This window comes from Babylonia areolata, chromosome 27 (assembly GCF_041734735.1).
Source record: "Babylonia areolata isolate BAREFJ2019XMU chromosome 27, ASM4173473v1, whole genome shotgun sequence".
NCBI lineage: Eukaryota > Metazoa > Mollusca > Gastropoda > Neogastropoda > Buccinidae > Babylonia > Babylonia areolata.
Genome location: NC_134902.1, coordinates 31,001,368 through 31,024,326, shown reverse-complemented (window position 1 = coordinate 31,024,326; position 22,959 = coordinate 31,001,368). Strand labels below are relative to the sequence as shown.

Here is a 22,959-nt window from a genome sequence, read left to right as displayed (position 1 = left end):
ATCAAAAATATTTGAGAGAAAATACTTGTTTTGCAAAATTATATACATCGCATTTTATCGATAAATCAGTTCATACTATTGCTTGAAAATCATTGAATGTGACTTCTCCTGTGCAACTTTTTGCTGCAACTGTTTGGGGTTGTTTCGCTTGTTGCTGTGCAACCGACGCCATGATGGTTATTTTGAACGTTCGCGAAGTTTGAATCGGTCACATGTTGTGGCCTGCCCACTACAATATTCGTTCAGCTGCCAGCTCCAGGTAAGCTATTCCGAGCAGGAATATTTAACAGGGAAAGTAAGCGAAGTGATAGAAAGTATAGCTTGATTTTCTGTTGTCGAAGAGCACCAGAAGACTGGTTTATTCACTGTGGTGAAATGAGGAGAGCGAGAAAGCTTTGCGTCAGTTTGTGAAAGGATTCGATTGTCTGCTCTATTTACGGAATGAATGTTCCAGTGTAACAGACCTTGAAATGGTGCCAACAGATCTTGTAATAGACGACTCGTTTTATAAGATAGTACAGATACATGTAGTTGCGCAGATGTTTGATATGTAATGGTATTATGTATATGATATGGTATTATCATGTATATCTAAGTAAATGCCACCTTGCTGTGTATGTAAAAGTGTATTTATGTGTGGATGCGCATACACATCCTCAGAAATCAGGAAGTGAGGCACAGAAAAAATGGGCTTAATCATTATATCAATGTTAAACATGGAAGTAGCACTGTTAAATAACTGTGAATTATACATGTATGATGTACCCTTCTTATAGTTTCTATTCTTTCCACATAATCAGATTTCCCAATTATTTTCACCTTTTTCTTGCTCCACACCGCCCTGCCTTTTTGGTTTGGTTTGGGGTTTTTTATTATCTGTTTACATTTTTATTCTATTTTATGTTTTAATTTTTAATCTTGTTAACTTCATTATATATACTTATTCAAACTTATTTATGTTTGTGGAAAAAAGTGACAGAAATTGTGCTTTAGTTATAAACTGCAAAATCAATTTGTATCATTTTAAAAAATCTTGCTAGTATGACCTATAATTGGAATTTGCATAACAGTATTTGTTTGCAAAGGCATGGCAGCATGCACATGTTACATATCTGTATGTACACTCTCTCTCTCTCTCTCTCTCTCTCTCTCACACACACACACACACACACACACACACACACACACACACATGCAACAACAAAAAAACAAAACAAAAAACCAATAACAAAAAACCTCAAAGATAACAATGACATCATTAATAATAAAAGTTGTCTCACTAAGATTGAAGAAAAAAGTTCAATAATTTTACCAGAGTTTTTCTCACTTTCATCCTACACACAGTCGAATACTGGAAACTGAGACTGAGAGTGAGTGACTCAGTGAGATAGATCCACGCTTCCCCAGATCTTCACAACCATGCCGGAAATAACAGTCCTGGAAGACAACTGCGCTCAGCCCCCACACAGTTCACCCTTGATCCAGGAGGTGGGTGGGGGTGACACAGATGTGGTGGTGGAGACATCCGCTCCCCCTCCATCCACCCTCCTAATTGAGGAGGTAGCCGGGGAATCGAACTCTTCGTCACAACAGACAGCTGCTGTTGATTGTGAGTAGGAGTTTGTGGCGGCTGGGGGGCACGGGGAGGGGGGGTGTGTGTGGAGAGGAGGGGGAGGTAGATGTGTGTGTGTGGTGTGTATGTGAGACTGTGGTGTGTATGTGACTGTTAATGTCTGACTGCGTATCTATTATTCTATGTTTATTTTGTTTTTGTTTTGTTTTTTTAATCTTTAATCGATACAGTTTCTTTTCTCTCTTTTTTTCATGCTGGATGTATGTATTGTGTGAGGGAGAGACAGAGAGATGTTAGTCTTATACAGTGAGTGGCAATTCATACTGTGAGCACATGTGGTTAATTGAACACTGAAACTGGGAGAGAGAGAGAGAGAGAGTGTGTCCAGTTGTTTTACTTTGTCTTTGCCTGACTCTTTCTCTCTCTCTCTCTCTCTCCCTTCCTCTCTCTCTCTCTCTCTCTCTTGCTCTCTCTGTGTTACTCAGGGGGTTGCCTATGGAATGAGATGTTAACATGTATAAAAGTGAACACAGTTAAAAAATCTCAGTATTTAAAAACGCATGTCGTGTGCATCTCATGAAAAATATATAAACATGCTTCACGTTATCATGATAATAAAATCCACAATTTCATTGATTATTGATAATATAGCGTTTACGCCTCTTTGTCTATCTGTATCTGCTTCTGTCAGGTCTACATGTCTCTCTATTTCTTCACCCAGTTTTCCTTTCTTTCTTTCTTTTTTTTCCCCCTCCATTCTTATTTTCTCTCTCCTCCATAAATGTATTATTTGTTCATGTCTTTGTGCTATTCATATATGCTATTGATGTATTGAAGTATGTGATGTACATGCTTATATTTTTTGTATTTTTGTTTTTTTGGAAGGGGGGGGGAGCAGGAGATTATTTTTGTTGTTGTTGTTATTGAAGAATTTGCTGTTGTGCATACATTTTTCTGACCTTTTTTCCCCCAGAGAGCCGGATGAAAAAACACAACACAATTATGCTTATTCCCTTACCCTTGTGAAATAAAATTTCATTCATTCGTTCGTTCATTTTCTCTCTCCCACATCCTCATCTCTTTGTCACTCTCTTTGCATTTCTTATCATCCTCATCTTCCATCACCCCTTCCTTATGACTATATCATAATATGCTTTCTCTCACTCAGTAACTATGTGTGTTTGAAGTTGAATCATTTCTGAATCAGTTGATGGCCTCAACTTCATTGTGACTTTCTGCTTTCTCTCACTCAATACCTCTATCTGTGTGTTTGAAGTGGAATCAGTGCTCAGTCAGTTGATAGACTCTACTTAATGTCTTCTTTCCCTCAGAACTGAATCAGTTGAAGGTATCCACTTCCTTACGACTTGATGCTTTCTCTCACTCAATACCTCTAGCTGTGTGTTTGAAGTGGAATCAGTACTCAGTCAGTTGATGGACTCTACTTAATGTCTTCTTTCCCTCAGAACTGAATCAGTTGAAGGTATCCACTTCCTTACGACTTGATGCTTTCTCTCACTCAATACCTCTAGCTGTGTGTTTGAAGTGGAATCAGTACTCAGTCAGTTGATGGACTCTTTCTTAATGTCTTCTTTCCCTCAGAACTGAATCAGTTGAAGGTATCCACTTCCTTACGACTTGATGCTTTCTCTCACTCAATACCTCTAGCTGTGTGTTTGAAGTGGAATCAGTTTGGACCAGTTGATGATCTACACTTAGTTGATGTCTTCTTCCACTGAGTATTTCTGTGTGTTTGAAATTAATTCATAACTGAATCAGTCGATGGTCTATTCTTAACTCACTCAGTACGGCCAGTCCTCTCTTCTCCTCTACACAGACCCCTCGGATGTCCAGTGGGTGTCTGAATGACCCAACCTTTAGCTTCCGTCGTCAGAATTGTGGTATTCTTTGTCAACATTCACGTCTTCAGTATAAGAGCCTTCCGCTTGCAATATTTTGATGATGGTAATTGGGGTGAAACGCTGTTAACGTCGTCTCTTTCGCCGTTCGTATGGAGAGAGTTAATGTCTTCTCTCACTCATTATCTCTGTGTCAGTGTGTGTTTGAAGTTAAATCAGTTCTGAATCAGTTGATGTCTGTACTTAATGTCTTTGTTCACTCAGTATTTATGTGTATTTGAAGTTAAATCAGTTCTGAATCAGTTGATAGTCTCTTCTTAATGTCTTCTTTCACTCAGTATTCTGTGGGTCTGAATCAGTTGACTGTATTTCATTCCAGTGGATGCCAAGGCCAAAGAAGAGGCAGCCAAAGCTGAATTCAAAAAGAAGCATCCCAAGTGAGTGGATACAGTTACACAATTTGATGAAGACTGGGGTGGTTTTGTGGCGGTGGTGGTGGTGGTGGGGATTGTGGTGGTGATGCTCTGTGTTTGTGTGTGTGTGTGTGTGTGTGTGTGTGTGTGTGTGTGTGTGTGTGTGTGTGTGTGTGTGCCTTTTTTGGTCCTGTAGTCCTCTTCACTGAGTCACTGTTTTGCTGCTGATACTGACTTCCCAGGCTCCAGAAACAGTGAAACTAAAAGAACCTCGTTTTTATTCAGTTTTGTTCCCCTGTTTCTTCATCTTATTCCCTTTAGTTGATACACACTGTAATTACACTGTCTTCTTCACAACTTTTCCCCCCTCCTTTTTGATTTCTTCCTATTTTTGCCATGTCTTGCATAGGAGTCACTGTGGCAGAATGAGTTTGACTTCGGATCCAGCGTTTTTTTGGATCAATCAGAGTTGGAGGCCCTGTTTTGGTAATGGCGTCGTGGTGTCTTTGAGAAAGGCACTGTTCTCCGAATCACCTCACTTCACCCAGGTGTGAATGTGAAGCTGAGTGTGGTTGGGGAAGGTTGAAGCAGGAGGAGGGGACTGGGGCCCACCTTCCTATGCCAGGCCATGGACACTGGATATGAATTCAATGCCTCAGTGGTAGTGAAACACTGTGGGATCTTTCTCCTTTTATTTTTTTTTTTTCAAACTTGATTGTCTGTTGTTGCTGACTGTAGATGCTTGTGTTGTTGATCACGCTGCATACAGTGGTCATGTTGTCTGTGCGCAGCATCTTGACCAAGAAGTTTCTGAAGCAGCACTGTAAAGATCTGAAGCTGTACACCACGCCGGCTCTCAACGACGTACTGTATCTGCACTACAAAGGTAGGTCACAGGTATACAAAAATATGGAGCAGTGTGTGTGTGTGTGTGTGTGTGTGTGTGTGTGTGTGTGTGGCAAGTTTCCAATTTGTTATAGTATCTTCACTTTCAGTTTCATGGCCAACATAAAAATCTAACTGACGAATAATGAGTGCTTAAGGCAGCTGTCAGCCGGCTCTGCCCAGGTAAGCAGCCTGTTGTGCAAATGACTCTCAAGTTTGTATAGTGCTTAAGAGTTTGGTCTCTTATTGAAGATAGAAACTGTATAACTATCAATAATAGATAAATAGAAAGGTAAATAAACAAATGGGTGGCCCCCCCCCCCCCCCCCCTTTTTTTTTTTTTTTTGCAGGCATCTATGAGATAGAGAACCTGGAGGAGTACACAGGGTTGAAGTGCCTGTGGCTGGAGAACAACGGCATCAAGGTGATTGAGAACCTGGACCACCAGGGGGAGCTGCGCTGCCTGTACCTGCAGCACAACCTGATCGAGGAGCTGCAGAACCTGGAGCCACTGGTCCGCCTGGACACCCTCAACGTCAGCTACAACGTCATCTCCTCCATCAGGAACCTGGGTCAGTGCCAGGCAGCCATGTTGCGCTGTGGTTTCTTCTCCTTCTTTGTTCGTGGGCTGCAACTCCCACGTTCACTCGTATGTACATGAGTTGGCTTTTACGTGGATGACCATTTTTACCCAGCCGTGTAGGCAGCCATACTCCATTTTCGGGGGTGTGAATGCTGGGTATGTTCTTGTTTCCATAACCCACCTGAACGGTGACATGGATTACAGGATCTTTAATGTGCGTATTTGATCTTCTGCTTGCATATACTCTTGAAGGGGGTTCAGGCACTAGCAGATCTGCACATAAGTTGACTTGGGAGATCAGAAAAATCTCCACCCTTTACCCACCAGGGGCCGTTACTGAGATTCAGACCTGTGACCCTTAAACTGAAAGTCCAGTTCCATAACCACTTGACTATTGCATCTGTGGTGCTGTGGTTTGGATGATGATACTGATAGAAACAGTGATGATAATCTTGTATGATAGTCAGTTGTGTCCTCAGAGCATCGGGGACAGCACAGGAGGCAACTACTGTCCTGACTATCTGGGCAAGAATTTGATTCTAGTGGAGAGTGTCTTGCCTGAGTTACATCTCCACTTTCTCTCGACGAAGAGGGTTTTAGGACAGTCGGTGTTTGGATGGTATCCAAACATGCATGGCGTGTTGTGTTGGCGTTGTTTCAGCATGCATGGCGTGTTGTGTTGGTGTTGTTATAGTGTGCATTGCATGTTGTGTTGGTGTTGTTTCAGCATGCATTGCGCGTTGTGTGTTGGCGTGTTCAGAGATGCCATCTGTTACGAATTTCGCTGTGTTTTGTTACGCTTGATTGCAGTTTGTTCCGACGTTATGCCAATGTCAAAATTGTTCTGAGTTTATTTTTGACTGCATAGCATGGTCACATGCTTTCCTGTCATTACATTACCCAGACGCTCTAGACCTATCAGTCACGAGGCCAGGGTAGTCACTAATAACCTTGGTCTCACATGATGATGCTCAGCTAATCACGTGCATGTTTATTTTGAAACAGCATTGAATGGACCAATCAGCTTAATCGTTTGCCTGAGCAAGAGAGAATGTAGGTGAATCAAGTTGCGTCTTGTACCTGTTTGCTGATGTGGCTTGGAGTCCAAGTGTTCCTACCAAATTCCAAATGTTGCTACCAAATTACCTGATTGTTCCTATAGGGGTTGGCATCTGTGGCGTGTTGTTTCAGCGTGCCTGCCCCACCTGCACACGCTGCACATCTCCCACAACAAGCTGGAGAGCTACGAGGACGTGGAGCACCTGGCACAGTGCCCAGAGCTGGGTGTGCTGGACGTCTCCCACAACAAGCTGAACGACCCCCGCATCCTGGACGTCTTCGCTGCCATGCCCTGTCTGGTGCGCCACGTCCTGTCCTGCATGCACACACGCACACATGCATGTACACACACAAATGCACACACTGCATGCATACGTGCACGCACACACACACACACACACACCTGTACGTGCTGACACTGCATCACACACACACACACACACACACACCTGTATGTGCTGACACTGCATCCACACACACACACACACACACACACACACACACACACACACACACACACGCATACACCAGCACACTGTCACTGCATCAACCACCACCACCACCCACACCTGTACACACTGACACTGCATCCATCCCCCCCCCTCCTGACCCCCCACCCCTCACCCCCCAACACACACTAACACACACACACATCTCTCTCTCTCACACACTCACACACACACAGACACACACACACACACACACACACACATATCTCTCTCTCTCTCTCTCTCTCTCTCTCAGACACACACACACACACACACACACACACACACACACACACACACACAGACTGACTGTTATCAAAACAATTACACTCTCACACATCATTACGAATGCACATGCGTTTGCATACTTGTACAGTTGCACACAGTTGACCCCCTGGTGTGTCACTTTGACTGGTGTGCAGAAAGTGCTGACACTGATGGGTAACCCAGTCCTCAAGGACATCAAGCAGTACAGAAAGACCATCACTGTCAAACTGGTGAGTGGACTGCTTTCTTTGTCTTCATCATCACCATCATCATCTTCTTCTTCTTCTTCTTCTTCCTTCTTCCTTCTTCATTTTCCTCTTCTTCCTTCTTCTTCTTCTACTCCTTCTTTTTCTTCTTCTTTTTTTTTTTTTTTTTTTTTTTTGCTGCCCCATCATCTGCACCGTTCCAGTGGCATTACTCCCACGCCACCCATTTAGATTCCCCCCCACACAGCCACACCTGGGTTCGTCCGTTGCAGTCCCAGCGTCAGCAGTCCACAGGGAACCATCGATGTTAGGTCGCCAGGAGGCCACACACCAGAGGAGACCCTGCACTGCTGCCGAGTCACTTTGGCGGTGTTCAGTGGTGCCTGTTCTGTTTTAACGTACTTAGGACACCACCTACTAAGCCCCCCACTAACGACAACAATGGCCCAGTCGCAGAGCCAGACTGAGTGAGCGTCCCTCCCAGAGTGGAGACCGCCACCACGCCCCTCAAACAACAGGCCCCCATGAATCTGCCGACACCAACGACATTGACAGGACTCACCCCAAGCACGGAAGTGGAGGGGTATCGAAACTGAGGTCACCATGAGAGCAGGGCATGAAAGGCCACAGACTTTGAGACTTTGTTGTTTATCTTGATGACGATGAAGGAGGAGGAGGATGACGATGATGATGATGATGATGTTGCTATGGAGGTCCATTTTGGTTTGGGACTGCGTGACAAGGCTGTACTCTACGCTTCCTGTCATAATGATATCCCGGCGTTAACCAGGCCCGAGAGATACAGACACTTGCAGTGTTGGTCAGGTAATTAGAGCAACACACCCAAAGACGCATCCTTGAAGTGGATGACACTCGACTGTGTGATCCCAGTCTCCCCATTTCAGCCCACAGCACACTCAACTCTGGGTAGGAGCCGGCCGGCCACGGGCCGAAAAACCCACCTCCGCTGGGATTCGAACCACGGCGGCTGGTTTCTTGTTCTTTTTCATTATCATCATCATCTTCTCCTTCTTGTTCGTCTTTCTTCCTCTTCTCCTCCTCCTGCTTCTTCTTCTTTTTATTCCTCTTCCTCTTCCTCTTCTTCTTCTCTGACTCCTTCTTCTCTCTGTTTGTACTTCTTTGTCAAGGGGAGAGATCACACAGAGGTCAGAAGAAGCGCTTCAGAGATACTCTGAAAGTCTCTCTGAAAGCGTTTGATATCAACCCTGACTCCTGGGAGGAATCTGCAGTGGACCGTGACAAATGGCGCGCTGCTGTGCACAAAGGCGCCAAGTTGTGCGAGGCCAACAGGACTCCTGCAGCTGTTCAGAAGAGGCAGGCCAGAAAGTCACGGGCGAAACAAGCTCCCTGACAATGATATGCCTGTCTTTGTCTGCCCCAACTGTCAGCGAACATTTCGTGCGCAGATTGGACTATTCAGCCATCTGCGCATTCACAGATAGATTCATGAGCATCCTCCCCCCCACCCCACCACCACCCTCCCCCCATCCCCCAGCTGGATGACAACGATGGTCATCATCGATCTCGATGGACACACACCACTTCTTTGTGGAGGGGTGGCCAAGTGATGATATGGAAGCGAGAGAATCTGATAGTATGGGATCAGATCCCAGTGTTTTCTCCTTCTCCACTAGACCTGAGTGGGTGGTCTGGACTGGACACTAGTCTTTTGGAAGAGACAATAAACCAAGGTCCCATGTGCAGCATGCACTTTGCGCACGTTAAAGAGCCAAAGGCAACAAAAGGGTTATTTTGTCCCGTGCAAAATTCTGAAAAAAAAAAAAAAATCCACTGTAGGCGTGATTGAAGCCTGAGTGAATGACACAGGAAACGAATGATGAGTGCCTCAAGGTATCCGTCGGTTGGCTCTACACAAGTTCTGGCAAAGTACAGCTGTGTCTCCTGTTCTTTTTGGGGGTTTTTGCAGTTTGTCTGCTTGTTTTTATCAGTACGTGGCAGTGACTGTGTTGTGCAAAAGCAGCTGACTTACCTGATAGTGGCTGTGTTGTGTTGGGTTTTGTTGTGTTGTGTTCTGTCATTGCAGAAATTGCTGACTTGCGTTGGTAATGACTGTGTCGTGTTGTGCCGTGCCATCCCATGCCATGTCGTGTCATTTTGTGTTGTGTTGTGTCATATTGTATCGTGTTGTGTAATGTCATGTCATGTCATGTCATGTTGTGCAGAAACAGCTGACTTAGGTGTGTTGTGTTGTGCTGTGTTGTGTTGTGCTGTGCCGTTCTGTGTGTTCGTTGTGTTGCACAGAAGCAGCTGACTTATCTGTTTGTGACTGTGTTGTGCTGTGCTGTGCTGTGCTGTGCTGTGTCATGTTATGCAGAGACACCTGACTTACCTGGTATTGACTTGTGTCGTGTTGTGTTTTGTTGTGCAGAAACAGCTGACTTACCTGGTATTCACTGTGTTGTGCTGTGCTTAGATGTGTTGTGTCGTGTTGAGCTTAGATGTGTTGTGTCATGTTGAGCATAAACAGCTGACTGACTGGTATACACTGTGTTGTGCTGTGCTTAGATGTGTTGTGTCGTGTTGATCATAAACAGCTGACTGACTGGTATTCACTGTGTTGTGCTGTGCTTAGCTGTGTTGTGTCGTGTTGAGCATAAACAGCTGACTTACCTGGTATTCACTGTGTTGTGCTGTGCTTAGATGTGTTGTGTCGTGTTGAGCATAAACAGCTGACTGACTGGTATTCACTGTGTTGTGCTGTGCTTAGATGTGTTGTGTCGTGTTGAGCATAAACAGCTGACTGACTGGTATTCACTGTGTTGTGCTGTGCTTAGTTGTGTTGTGTTGTGTCGTGTTGAGCATAAACAGCTGACTGACTGGTATTCACTGTGTTATGCTGTGCTTAGTTTTGTTGTGTTGTGTCGTGTTGAGCATAAACAGCTGACTGACTGGTATTCACTGTGTTGTGCTGTGCTTAGTTGTGTTGTGTTGTGTCGTGTTGAGCATAAACAGCTGACTGACTGGTATTCACTGTGTTGTGCTGTGCTTAGTTGTGTTGTGTTGTGTCGTGTTGAGCATAAACAGCTGACTGACTGGTATTCACTGTGTTGTGCTGTGCTTAGTTGTGTTGTGTTGTGTCGTGTTGAGCATAAACAGCTGACTGACTGGTATTCACTGTGTTGTGCTGTGCTTAGCTGTGTTGTGTCGTGTTGAGCATAAACAGCTGACTTACCTGGTATTCACTGTGTTGTGCTGTGCTTAGCTGTGTTGTGTCGTGTTGAGCATAAACAGCTGACTGACTGGTATACACTGTGTTGTGCTGTGCTTAGATGTGTTGTGTCGTGTTGAGCATAAACAGCTGACTTACCTGGTATTCACTGTGTTGTGCTGTGCTTAGCTGTGTTGTGTCGTGTTGATCATAAACAGCTGACTTACTGGTATTCACTGTGTTGTGCTGTGCTTAGTTTTGTTGTGTTGTGTCGTGTTGAGCATAAACAGCTGACTTACTTGGTAGTGACTGTGCTGTGTTACACTGTGTTGTGCAGAAAAGCCTGACTTACCTGGATGACAGACCCATCTTCGACAAGGACCGTGCCTGTGCTGAAGCATGGTCAGTGATTTCTTTGTCAGCCTGTGGCAAACTTGTAGAAAGGAAGGAAGGAACATGTAGGGGATCTTCTTCTTCTTCTTCTTCTGCGTTCACTCGTACGCACACGAGTGGGCTTTTACGTGTATGACCGTTTTTACCCCGCCATGTAGGCAGCCATACTCCGTTTTCGGGGGTGTGCATGCTGGGTATGTTCTTGTTTCCATAACCCACCGAACGCTGACATGGATTACAGGATCTTTAACGTGCATATTTGATCTTCTGCTTGCATATACACACGAAGGGGGTTCAGGCACTAGCAGGTCTGCACATATGTTGACCTGGGAGATCGTAAACATCTCCACCCTTTACCCACCAGGCGCCGTCACCATGATTCGAACCCGGTACCCTCAGGTTGACAGTCCAACGCTTTAACCACTCGGCTATTGCGCCCGTCATGTAGGGGATCATTTCATGTGTGAAGACACCATAAGAATAAGAATAATGGTCATCATCATCATGATTAGTATTGTTGTTGTTATCATTATTATTATACATGGTATTTACAAAAACATATGTTATGTCTTGAATTAGTCTATATGTGTTTACATGTTCAATAGCAAAAGAAAGAATCCCAACTTTGACATTACCTGAGAATGAATGTGTAATAATGTGGTATAGAATCATTAATGGGATGTCACTGCGACAAAATTGTAAACTCAAAAGATGGAATTAAAATAAATAAATAAAGATTTTTTTTTTTTAAACAACTTTAAGAATAAACCTTTAGTGAACACACACACACACACACACACACACACACACACACACACACACACACACACACACACACACACACATCCATCTGTTATTTTTATTTGTCTTGATTGAATGGATAATGTATTTGTTTTTCTTATGCCCGTTTATGTGATGATGATATGTGCAAGAATAAGGACAAGCTGGCAGATAAGGCTATCTCCAAAAAAACTATTACTGCATGGGGATCAGTGAATTCTCTCTGCCTGTCTGCTTCTGTCAGAGGGATGGGGGTGGGGGTGGGGAAGGAGGGGAGGGGGAGAAAGAGGTCAAGGGGTCAGGTGGGTGGGTGTGGTTGATGGGTGAGAGAAGCACCTGCTCACCATATATGAAACCGTGTGTTTTGATTTTTGAAACACACAACTGTGGACATGTTCAATCTATCTAAGTTGTGACGATTGCTTTCCTTGGTGATTATGACAGTGCCATCTGTCACTGTGTTATCACAAGTTATTCTGAAGAGGTGGCCGGACAGCAGTCTTGTGTCTCGGCAGTCTTCTTGGTGGTAGTGGACTGATGGGACTAGGCAGGCAAGGAAGGGTGGACCTATATACTTGTGATGTGGACAGATGGGGGACTAGGTAGGCAAGGAAGGGTGGACCTATATACTTGTGATGTGGACTGATGGGGGACTAGGTAGGCAAGGAAGGGTGGACCTATATACTTGTGATGTGGACAGATGGGACTAGGTAGGCAAGGAAGGGTGGACCTATATATTTGTGATGTGGGAAGGATGGATCTATATACGTGTGATGTGGACAGATGGGACTAGGTAGGCAAGGAAGGGTGGACCTATATACTTGTGATGTGGACAGATGGGACTAGGTAGGCAAGGAAGGGTGGACCTATATACTTGTGATGTGGACAGATGGGGGACTAGGTAGGCAAGGAAGGGTGGACCTATATACTTGTGATGTGGACAGATGGGACTAGGTAGGCAAGGAAGGGTGGACCTATATACTTGTGATGTGGACAGATGGGGGACTAGGTAGGCAAGGAAGGGTGGACCTATATACTTGTGATGTGGACAGATGGGGGACTAGGTAGGCAAGGAAGGGTGGACCTATATACTTGTGATGTGGACAGATGGGACTAGGCAGGCAAGGAAGGGTGGACCTATATACTTGTGATGTGGACAGATGGGGGACTAGGTAGGCAAGGAAGGGTGGACCTATATACTTGTGATGTGGGAAGGATGGACCTATATACTTGTAATTGTGACAGATGGGACAAGGCAGGCAAGAAAGGATGGATCTGTATACTTGTGATGTGGACTGATGGGACTAGGTAGGCAAGGAAGGGTGGACCTATATACTTGTGATGTGGGAAGGATGGATCTATATACGTGTGATGTGGACAGATGGGACTAGGTAGGCAAGGAAGGGTGGACCTATATACTGGTGATGTGGACAGATGGGACTAGGTAGGCAAGGAAGGGTGGACCTATATACTTGTGATGTGGACAGATGGGGGACTAGGTAGGCAAGGAAGGGTGGACCTATATACTTGTGATGTGGACAGATGGGGGACTAGGTAGGCAAGGAAGGGTGGACCTATATACTTGTGATGTGGACAGATGGGGGACTAGGTAGGCAAGGAAGGATGGACCTATATACTTGTGATGTGGACAGATGGGGGACTAGGTAGGCAAGGAAGGATGGACCTATATACTTGTGATGTGGACAGATGGGGGACTAGGTAGGCAAGGAAGGGTGGACCTATATACTTGTGATGTGGACAGATGGGGGACTAGGTAGGCAAGGAAGGATGGACCTATATACTTGTGATGTGGACAGATGGGGGACTAGGTAGGCAAGGAAGGGTGGACCTATATACTTGTGATGTGGGAAGGATGGACCTATATACTTGTGATGTGGACAGATGGGACTAGGCAGGCAAGGAAGGATGGGCCTATATACTTGTGATGTGGACAGATGGGACAAGGCAGGCAAGGAAGGGTGGACCTATATACTTGTGATGTGGACAGATGGGGGACTAGGTAGGCAAGGAAGGGTGGACCTATATACTTGTGATGTGGACAGATGGGACTAGGTAGGCAAGGAAGGGTGGACCTATATATTTGTGATGTGGACAGATGGGACTAGGCAGGCAAGGAAGGGTGGACCTATATACTGGTGATGTGGGAAGGGTGGACCTATATACTTGTGATGTGGACAGATGGGGGACTAGGTAGGCAAGGAAGGGTGGACCTATATACTGGTGATGTGGACAGACAGCAGTCGGATGTCCAAGTAACAACTGACACGTACGTCTGTCTGTCTGGCGGCGGCAGGGCTGTGGGGGGTCTGGATGCAGAGAAGAAAGAGCGCCAGCTGTGGAACGACAGAGAAAACAAGAGAATCATGGCAAGTGTGGATGGTGAGTGCCTGCAAACTGCTGTATGTATTGCACTGCATTGCACTGTATTGCATTGTATTGTATTGTATTGTATTGTATCGTATCTTATCATATCATATTGTATTTACTCTTTTGTCATAACAGCTTTCTCTCTGTGTGAAATTCAGGCTGCTCTCCCCAGAGAGAGTGTCACAGTACAGTGCCACCCACCTTTCTGTTTTTCTTCTTCTTCTTTTCTTTTTACCGCCTGCAAGTGTGTTTGTTTTTCTATCAGAGTGGATTTTTCTTCAGGGACAAGCCTTCTGTTGCCGTGGGTTCTGTATACATGCTCTTAAGTGCATGTTACACAGGGGACTCATTTTATCATCTAATCCGAATGACCATGTATTGACCTGTGCACGATGTGGTAGTGTGACAGTGACCAGAAGAGTAGATGAAGGTCCTTCAGGCCTGTAGCTCCAACCTCTGGTGCAACCCCAGCACCAGGTGAAAGGAAGTATTTCAATTCAAAATTGTGATTTGGCATGTTTTGTTTCCTTCATGTAATCATTATATATGTATAGATATAGATAGATAGATAGATAGATATCCTTCTGTTTAGCACTGAACAGAATGGCAGTGGAACAGGGAAGGGGATGACTGAGAAGGGAGGAATGGTTGTAGCAATACTCGTCTTCTTATTGTGTTTCTGTGGTTTTTTCTTTGGTTCACAAATTACTTTTTTTTTTTTTTTGGTCCGTTTTCAGGGTGAGGACTTGATGTGAAAAAAAAAGTACCTGCTTATCGTTTACCATTGTTGAGAGAAACAAAAATGTCTTTTCCTGTCCTCTCTCTCTCTCTCTCCCCTTCCCAAATCTCTCTCCCCACCTCTGTCTCTCACTCTCTCTCTCACTCTTCCCTTTTATCTGTCTTTGTCTCGACCTCCGTCTTTCTGTCCACTCCCCCCTCCACTGCTCCTTTATGTCCCATTCTTTCTTTGTGCTTATCGGTGTACATCACTAGAAAAGAAAAACAAAGTTTAGAGACATCGCCATTTAAAACAACCACCAGTTGCAAACGTCACTGATCCCACCCACACCCACATCCTCTCTCTCACTCTTCCCCTTTATCTGTCTTTGTCTCGACCTCCGTCTTTCTGTCCACTCCCCCCTCCACTGCTCCTTCATGTCTCATTCTTTCTTTGTGCTTATCAGTGTACATCACTAGAAAAGAAAAACAAAGTTTAGAGACATTGCCATTTGAAACAACCACCAGTTGCAAACGTCACTGATCCCACCCACACCCACATCCTCTCTCTCACTCTTCCCCTTTATCTGTCTTTGTCTCGACCTCCGTCTTTCTGTCCTCCCCCCTCTCCCCTACTCCTTTATGTCCCATTCTTTCTTTGTGCTTATCAGTGTACATCACTAGAAAAGAAAAACAAAGTTTAGAGACATTGCCATTTAAAACAACCACCAGTTGCAAACGTCACTGATCCCACCCACACCCACACAAACACATCTGATTTCTCAAACTGATTCTCTGACTGGCTTTCCCAGCAGTTGCACCCACACCCCTCACATGCACGTCTGACTCCCCAGGTGCTTCCCTGACTGACCTTTCCTGCAATCCCACTCACAGCCCTCACATGCACGTCTGACTCCCCAGGTGGTTCCCTGACTGACCTTTCCTGCAATCCCACCCACACCCCTCACATGCACGTCTGACTCCCCAGGTGCTTCCCTGACTGACCTTTCCTGCAATCCCACTCACAGCCCCCACATAGCAGAGTGTTGGCCTTGTGGTAAAGCATCTGCCTAGGAAATGAGGGAATCTGAATGCACTGGTTCATACCCCCCCACACTTGCCAATATTTTCTCTCCTTTCGCTAGATCTTGAGTGGTGGTCTGGTGGTCAATCATTCAGATAAGACAATAAACCAAGGCCCCGTGTGCAGCATGCACTTAGCACATGCAAAAGCACCCATGGCAATTAAAGGGCTGTCCCTGGCAAAATTCTCTTGCAAAATCCAACTTTGATGGGAAAAACAAATACGCTTATGGCAGGAAAAAAGAAAAAAAAAAAGGTGGGCGAAGCTCTCACTGTAGTGACATGCTCTCCCTGGGGAGAACAGCCCAAGTTTCACACACACACAGAGATATGTTGCAACAAAAGAACAAAACAAAACAAAATACAAATACAACACGAACAAGTCTGACTCCTCCCCCACCCCAGTGATCCAAGATCCCCCCTTTTTCCAGCCATGCTGCAGAGGAGAAAGCAGTCGGAAGCCCACCGCATCGAGAAGGAGCTCAACGCCAAGAACGCGGCAGAGGGCAAAACGGAGAAGGTGGAGGTAGACGTGGAGTCTGTGGACTGGCTGTACGGCACCTACCGACTCAAAGGGGAGACCCAGGAACGCGGACAGACGGCGGAAGACGGGAGCGAGAAGAGAGGGGAGGAGGGGGAGGAGAAGGTGGTTGGGGTGGAGGAGCTGCCCACCATTGGCGGTGGCAGTTGCGGCAGCAGTGGTGGTCAGGACAGCATCTTCTCCACTGCTTCCAGTAAGTTGTGACTGGGTTAGGTGAATGCTTCCCTTCTTTCTTTTTTCTTTTTTTTTCTTTTTTTTGTTGTTGTTGTTGTTGTTTGTTTGTTGCTGAAGTGAATGTGTGATAGTAAAAATACTATTACGACCACCACTACTACTACTACTGATTATTATTATTATTACAACAACAACAGTCATCATCATCATCATCCTCATCATTATCATCATCATCACCACCACAGCATTAATGATAACATTATCATAATGATCATGATAATGATAACTGTAAGAAATCACAATGCAAAAAAAGAAAACACTGATCAATATGCAGAAAAAGAAATTGCTACAAATTACTCACAAGCAAGTTGACTGTGATTAGCTGTTTGCATGTAAATGAAATGCATTTAGAGTGTTTATCTTATTTGTATTTATAGCAATATCTCATAAGTATCAAACATAACAGAATGATATCAACAAACTATAATTAATAAAGAAAGAAATATAGGCAGACACTAATATCTACCCTTCACGTCCCTCTTTCTCATCAGTCGGAAATGAGACACATCAGTACATTTCCTTGTTAACTCTCTCCATACGAACGGCGAAAGAGACGACGTTAACAGCGTTTCACCCCAATCACCATCATCAAAATATTGCAAGCGGAAGGCTCTTATACTGAAGAGGTGAATGTTGACAAAGAATACCACAATTCTGACGACGGAAGCTAAAGGTTGGGTCATTCAGACACCCACTGGACATCCGAGGGGTCTGTGTAGAGGAGAAGAGAGGACTGGCCGTACTGAGTGAGTTAACAACTGAAAACACAGTGTACCGTCAGCTGTAGACTTGGACTGTTGTGGCCATGTCATCGCTTGAACGGAAATCAAATCAGAAAAAAAAAAAAAAAGATGATGAGAATAATACTGACAGTGACCGCCTGCCATGAAGTGGTTAGCATCGCTGATTGATGACTGGGAGGGTGCAGGGGGTTCGAGTCCCAGCAGAGGAGTTTCTTTCAGCCTGTGTCCCAACTTCTACCCAGAGAGGGTGCTGTGGGCTCAGAAATTAATGGGAAGACTGGGACTACACAGTCAAGGATACTCCATGTCACGAATGTGTCTTTTTGGGATGTGTGTGTGTGTGTATGTATGTATGTATATAATGTATTGTATATATAGACATAGATATAGAGATAGGTATATTTATTATATATGATGAAAGAAAAGGTGTAGACAACAGCCTTGCCACATAGTCCCAAACCTGAAATGGACATGTCGCATCAGCACAGCTTCACAGTGCAGGAGAAATAGGTGCTTCAGGGCTGGACACTTGAAGCATTGCAGACTTTGGTCACACCAACAAGAGGCACCAAGCCATTGTCTTGCGAGAGGGACAGAGACCGATGGTTTTCGTTTGATGCATTCTCTCTCTCTCTCTCTCTCTCTCTCTCCCTTTCTCTGTGTGTGTGTGTGGACACACGCATGCATGTTTGTGTGTGTGTGTGTGCTGTGGAGTGAAGGCGTGTGGCGAGGTGAGGGGTGACCCACACTGAAGTGCTACCTGTCTTGCAGGGGGAGGGGCGGACAGGGGAACCCACATCACCATTACTGCAGTGGACGGTGAGGCACCTCCCTTCCTTCCTTCCTTCCTTCCTTCCCTGCTAGTCTCCTTCCTAAAGTTCCTTCCTTCCTTCTTCCTTCCTTTCTCCTCCCTCCCTTCCTACCTTCCTTCCTACCATCCTTCCTTCCTACCTTCTTTCCTTCCTTCCTACTGTCCTTCCTTCCTTCCTACCTCCCTTCCTTCCTTCCTTCCTTCATTCCTTCTTTCCTTCCTTCCATCCTTCCTTCCTTCATACCTTCCTTCCTACCGTCCTTCCTCCTTTCCTACATTCCTTCCTACCGTCCTTCCTTCCCACCATCCTTCCTTCCCACCTTCCACCCTTCCTACCGTCCTTCCTACCTTCCTTCCTACTTTCCTTCCTTCCTTCTGCTTTCCTTCCTACCATCCTTCCTTCCTTCCTTCCTACCGTCCTTCCGCCTTTCCTACATTCCTTCCAACCGTCCTTCCTTCCTACCTTTTCTCCATCCTTCCTACTATCCTTCCTTCCTTCCTTCCTTCCTTCCTACCATCCTTCCTACCTTCCTTCCTTCTGCCTTCCTTCCTACCATCCTTCCTTCCTTCCTACCATCCTTCCTTCCTACCGTCCTTCCTTCCTACCATCCTTCCTTCCTTCTCATCTTCCTGATTCCTTTATTCACATCCTCCCTTTTATTTGGTATTCCTTGGGTTTTTTTTGTTTTTGCTTTTTGTTTGTTTGTTTAACAGTTTTTCTAGTTTTTTTCTGCAAAGACTTTGTGGGTTTGATTCCAAACTCACTCTCTCTCTGTGTCATTCTGTCTCTTTCTCTCTCTCTCTCTGTATGGTAGTGGGGGGTGGAGGGACATGTGAGTTTGTGGTTAAGCGTGTGTTTGTGCACGTGCTTATGATCATGTGTGTGTGTGCTTGTGAGGGAGGTTGTGTTGTGTATGTTTGTAAGCATGAGTACAGATGGTCTTGTGTGTGTGTGTGTGCGTGTGCGTGTGTGTGAGCATGTGTGTGTGTGTGGTCACACATATTGTTGGTGTGTGTGTGTGCTTGGGTATGATTGTCAGTGTATGTGTTTTGTCTTGTATTGAATGACATGTATGTATCTCTATAACCTTTTGTTATCTTGTGAATATTTTTCTTTCATTTCTCTTTGCCCTGAGGACTGGATGTAAAAAAAAAAAAAGCATGTGCATGGTTATTCTGTTTCCCTTATTAAAAAAAAAAAAAAAAAGTTTGTTCTTTCGTTCATTCAGTTCATCTTTCCGGTTATCTCTCTGTCGTTGTTATGAAATGTGAAAAAAAGCATGTGGAATGCTGTATGGTTTGGTGATGAGATCAGCGTTATGGTGTTTCAGATGAGCAGTCTGATGCTGAAGAACCAGAGGTAAACACACACACTTCCCACCACCCACACCCTCTTTCTGTCTGTCTCTCTCCTCTGTGTGTGTGTGTGTGTGTGTGTGTGTGTGTGTGTGTGTGTATTCAACTCAGGAATATGATTGTATTTCATTTAGTATAGTCTGATGCTGAAGAAGCAGAGGTAAACACACACACTTCCCACCACCCACACCCTCTTTCTCTCTGTCTTTCTCCTGTGTGTGTGTGTGTGTGTGTGTGTGTATTCAACTCAGGAATATGATTGTCTTTCATTTAGTATTGTAATACTGAACTGATACAATACAGTACAATACATACAATACAATACAATACAATACAATTTCCCAAATGTCACAGCTCCACTGCAGTATATATAGGGTAGAATAGTGTTTGAGAAAGCATGGATGTGTTGTTTTGTTGTTGTGATGGGGTTGTGGTTGTTGTTGTCTGTTGTTATGTTGGGGTGGTTGTTGCTGTCTGTTGTTATGGGTTTTGTTGTTGTTGTTGTCTGTTGTTGTAATGGGGTGGTTGTTGTTGTCTGTTGTTGTAATGGGGTGGTTGTCTGTTGTTGTTATGGGATTGTTATTGCTTGTTGTTTTTAATGGGGTGGTTGTTGTTGTCTGTTGTTTTTATGGGTTGTCTGTTGTTGTAATGGGGTGGTTGTTGTTGTCTGTTGTTGTAATGGGGTGGTTGTTGTTGTCTGTTGTTTTTATGGGTTGTCTGTTGTTGTAATGGGGTGGTTGTTGTTGTCTGTTGTTGTAATGGGGTGGTTGTTGTTGTCTGTTGTTGTAATGGGGTGGTTGTTGTTGTCTGTTGTTGTAATGGGGGTGTGGTTGTTTGTTGTTGTAATGGGGTGGTTGTTGCCTTTTGTTGTAATGGGGTGGTGGTTGTTGTTTGTTGTTTTTATTGGGTGGTGGTTGTTGTCTGTTGTTGTAATGGGGTGGTTGTTGTTGGCTGTTGTTTTTATGGGGTGGTTGTTGCCTTTTGTTGTAATGGGGTGGTGGTTGTTGTCTGTTGTTATGTTGTGGTGGTTGTTGCTGTCTGTTGTTATGGGTTTTGTTGTTGTTGTCTGTTGTTTTTATGGGGTGGTTGTTGTCTGTTGTTTTGGGGTGTGGTGGTAGTTGTCTGTTGTTTTTATGGGGTGGTGGTTGTTGTCTGTTGTTTTTATGGGGTGGTGGTTGTTGTCTGTTGTTTTTATGGGGTGATGGTGGTTGTTGTCTGTTGTAATGGGGTTGTTGTTGTCTGTTGCTGTAATGGGGTGGTTGTTGTTGTCTGTTGTTTTTATGGGGTGGTTTTTGTTGTCTATTGTTTTGGGGTGTGGTGGTTGTTGTCTGTTGTTTTATGGGGTGGTGGTTGTCTGTTGTTGTAATGGGGTGGTTGTTGTTGTCTGTTGTTGTAATGGTGTGGTTGTTGTTGTCTTTTGTTTTTATGGGGTGGTTGTTGTTGTCTGTTGTTGTTATGGGGTTGTTGTTGTCTGTTGTTGTAATGGGATTTTTGTTGTAATCAGTTGTTGTAATGGGATTGTTGCTGTTGTCTGTTGTTGTAATGGGATTGTTGTTGTTGTAATGGGGTTGTTGTCTGTTGTTGTAATGGGATTGTTGTTGTTGTCTGTTGTTGTAATGGGATTGTTGTTGTTAATGTGTCCAGGACCTGCCAGAGCTGGAGGAGGTGGAGATCGTTGCTGTGCCTCCCATGGTAAGAGTCCTCTCTTTCACCTGGCTGTCTAGGAGGCAAGGATGCACTGGCTCTTAGTGCTACAGCCCTTCGGGGGCTTGCTGGCCTTCAGAGACCATTCAAGTGCCGACTGTCCAAAATCCCTCTTGGCCAAGAGAGTGGGGATGTAATTGACTGATTAAACGAGACTTACCTGGGACATATATATTCTCAAACCATGTTTCTGAGGTGGCTCCTTCTCATAGGGTACAACTTGGTCTTCACACAGACAGTCAGGACAGCAGTTTTCTCTGTCACTTTGCTGGCTCACTTCCCTCCCTTCAATATTGCTGGCAGTGGCATGGTGTGTGTGAGTGTGTGTGTGTGTGTGTGCACATGCATGTGTGTATTTGTGTGTGTGTGTACATGCATGTGTGTATTTGTGTGTGTGTGTGTGTGGTGTGTGTGTGTGTGTGTGTGTGTGTGTGTACATGCATGTGTGTATTTGTGTGTGTGTGTGTGTGTGTGGTGTGTGTGTGTGTTTGTGACCAGTTTTCAGATTTTTAAAATAAGGTTTGTGGCCTGGTTTCCAGTTTCTAAAAAGAAGAAGGCAAATTGGTCTATTTCCCCCATTTTCATTTACCTGCCACTATCAGTAGATAGAAGCATGATGCATCTTGATATATACCTGTGTAAGTTCAGCACTGTAACGTTGAAAAGTTCACCAGTTAAGGACACCTTAAGAAAACACTCCAACTCTATGAGAATTTGCAATCTGTCTCAAGACATGTTTATTTTACCAAGCATTTCCTAGACCTGTTACAAGTGGTGTGTTCATGAATGACTGCTGATAAGTGTGAGTGGTGTCCAGTGCATGAATTAGTGTGTAGGTTGAGTGTGAACCGTGCAGTGAGTCGCATTCTGAAAGATTATGTGCTACATGAAAATAGTTGATTATTATTATCATTATTATTATTATCATCATCATCATCACCATCCTGATGTCGTTGCAGCAGCAGACACCTTTCAAGCCAAAGATCGAGGTGCTGGACGACAGTAGCGACAGCAGTGGTGAGGAGGAGGATGCAGAGGAGAAGGTAACCACAACAGGAAACGCAACATCACCTCTCATCCAGGAAATCACCTCCTCCTCCTCCTCCTCCTCCTCCAAGACATCGCCGGTGGAAGGCGCAGGCAAGAGAATGCTGATTGAAGATGTGACCAAGGACAAAGCGGCCACTGACAAGGCCCCGTTGAGGAAACCCTTGATCGAGGAGGTCTCTTCAGCCCCCCTGGTTGCAGAGGTGGAGGAGACCTCCACCATGACCCCGACCCCCCGCGCTGGTGGTGGCGGTGATGACACAGTGTCTCTGGACGAAGTGGTTCTGGAAACCAAACAAGACAAGGACTCCCAGCAGCTCCTTGAGAACCTGAGCACTGCGGTAGGGAGTGGGTACTTCAAGTCCGGCGTGATCGATGGGGCAGCTTCGGCGGGGACGGCGGCGGCGGCGTCAGGTGAAGGACAGTCCCCAGCCGGCACAGCGTCAGACTCTAAAGGACAGGGGGAGGGGGAGGGGGAGGGGCTGCAGGCAGGGCAGGATGGGCTGGGGGATCTGGATTGATGGGTCACACTGTTCCAGGGAATGTGGTCTGCTTGTTTGGAAAGAGAGAGAGAGAGACAGAGAGAAAGAGGAGTGTGCATACAGACTGTTAGGGGACAAAGTGGGGAGAGGGGGGGGG

At 45.1% G+C, this 22,959-nt stretch overlaps 1 protein-coding gene across 1 annotated transcript; it reads left to right on the top strand.

Moving 5' to 3' along the window:
* Positions 1-199: 199 nt before the first annotated feature.
* On the top strand, positions 200-22,949 carry LOC143301198 (uncharacterized). Its single transcript, XM_076615317.1, has 14 exons — positions 200-259; positions 1,408-1,609; positions 3,812-3,869; positions 4,637-4,731; positions 5,081-5,302; positions 6,505-6,671; positions 7,283-7,357; positions 10,861-10,925; positions 14,011-14,096; positions 16,316-16,618; positions 18,174-18,221; positions 19,545-19,573; positions 21,214-21,261; positions 22,233-22,949. The coding sequence occupies exons 2-14, from the start codon at positions 1,420-1,422 to the stop codon at positions 22,839-22,841; spliced, it is 1,995 nt and encodes a 664-aa protein (XP_076471432.1). The 5' UTR covers positions 200-259; positions 1,408-1,419; the 3' UTR covers positions 22,842-22,949.
* Positions 22,950-22,959: the final 10 nt, after the last annotated feature.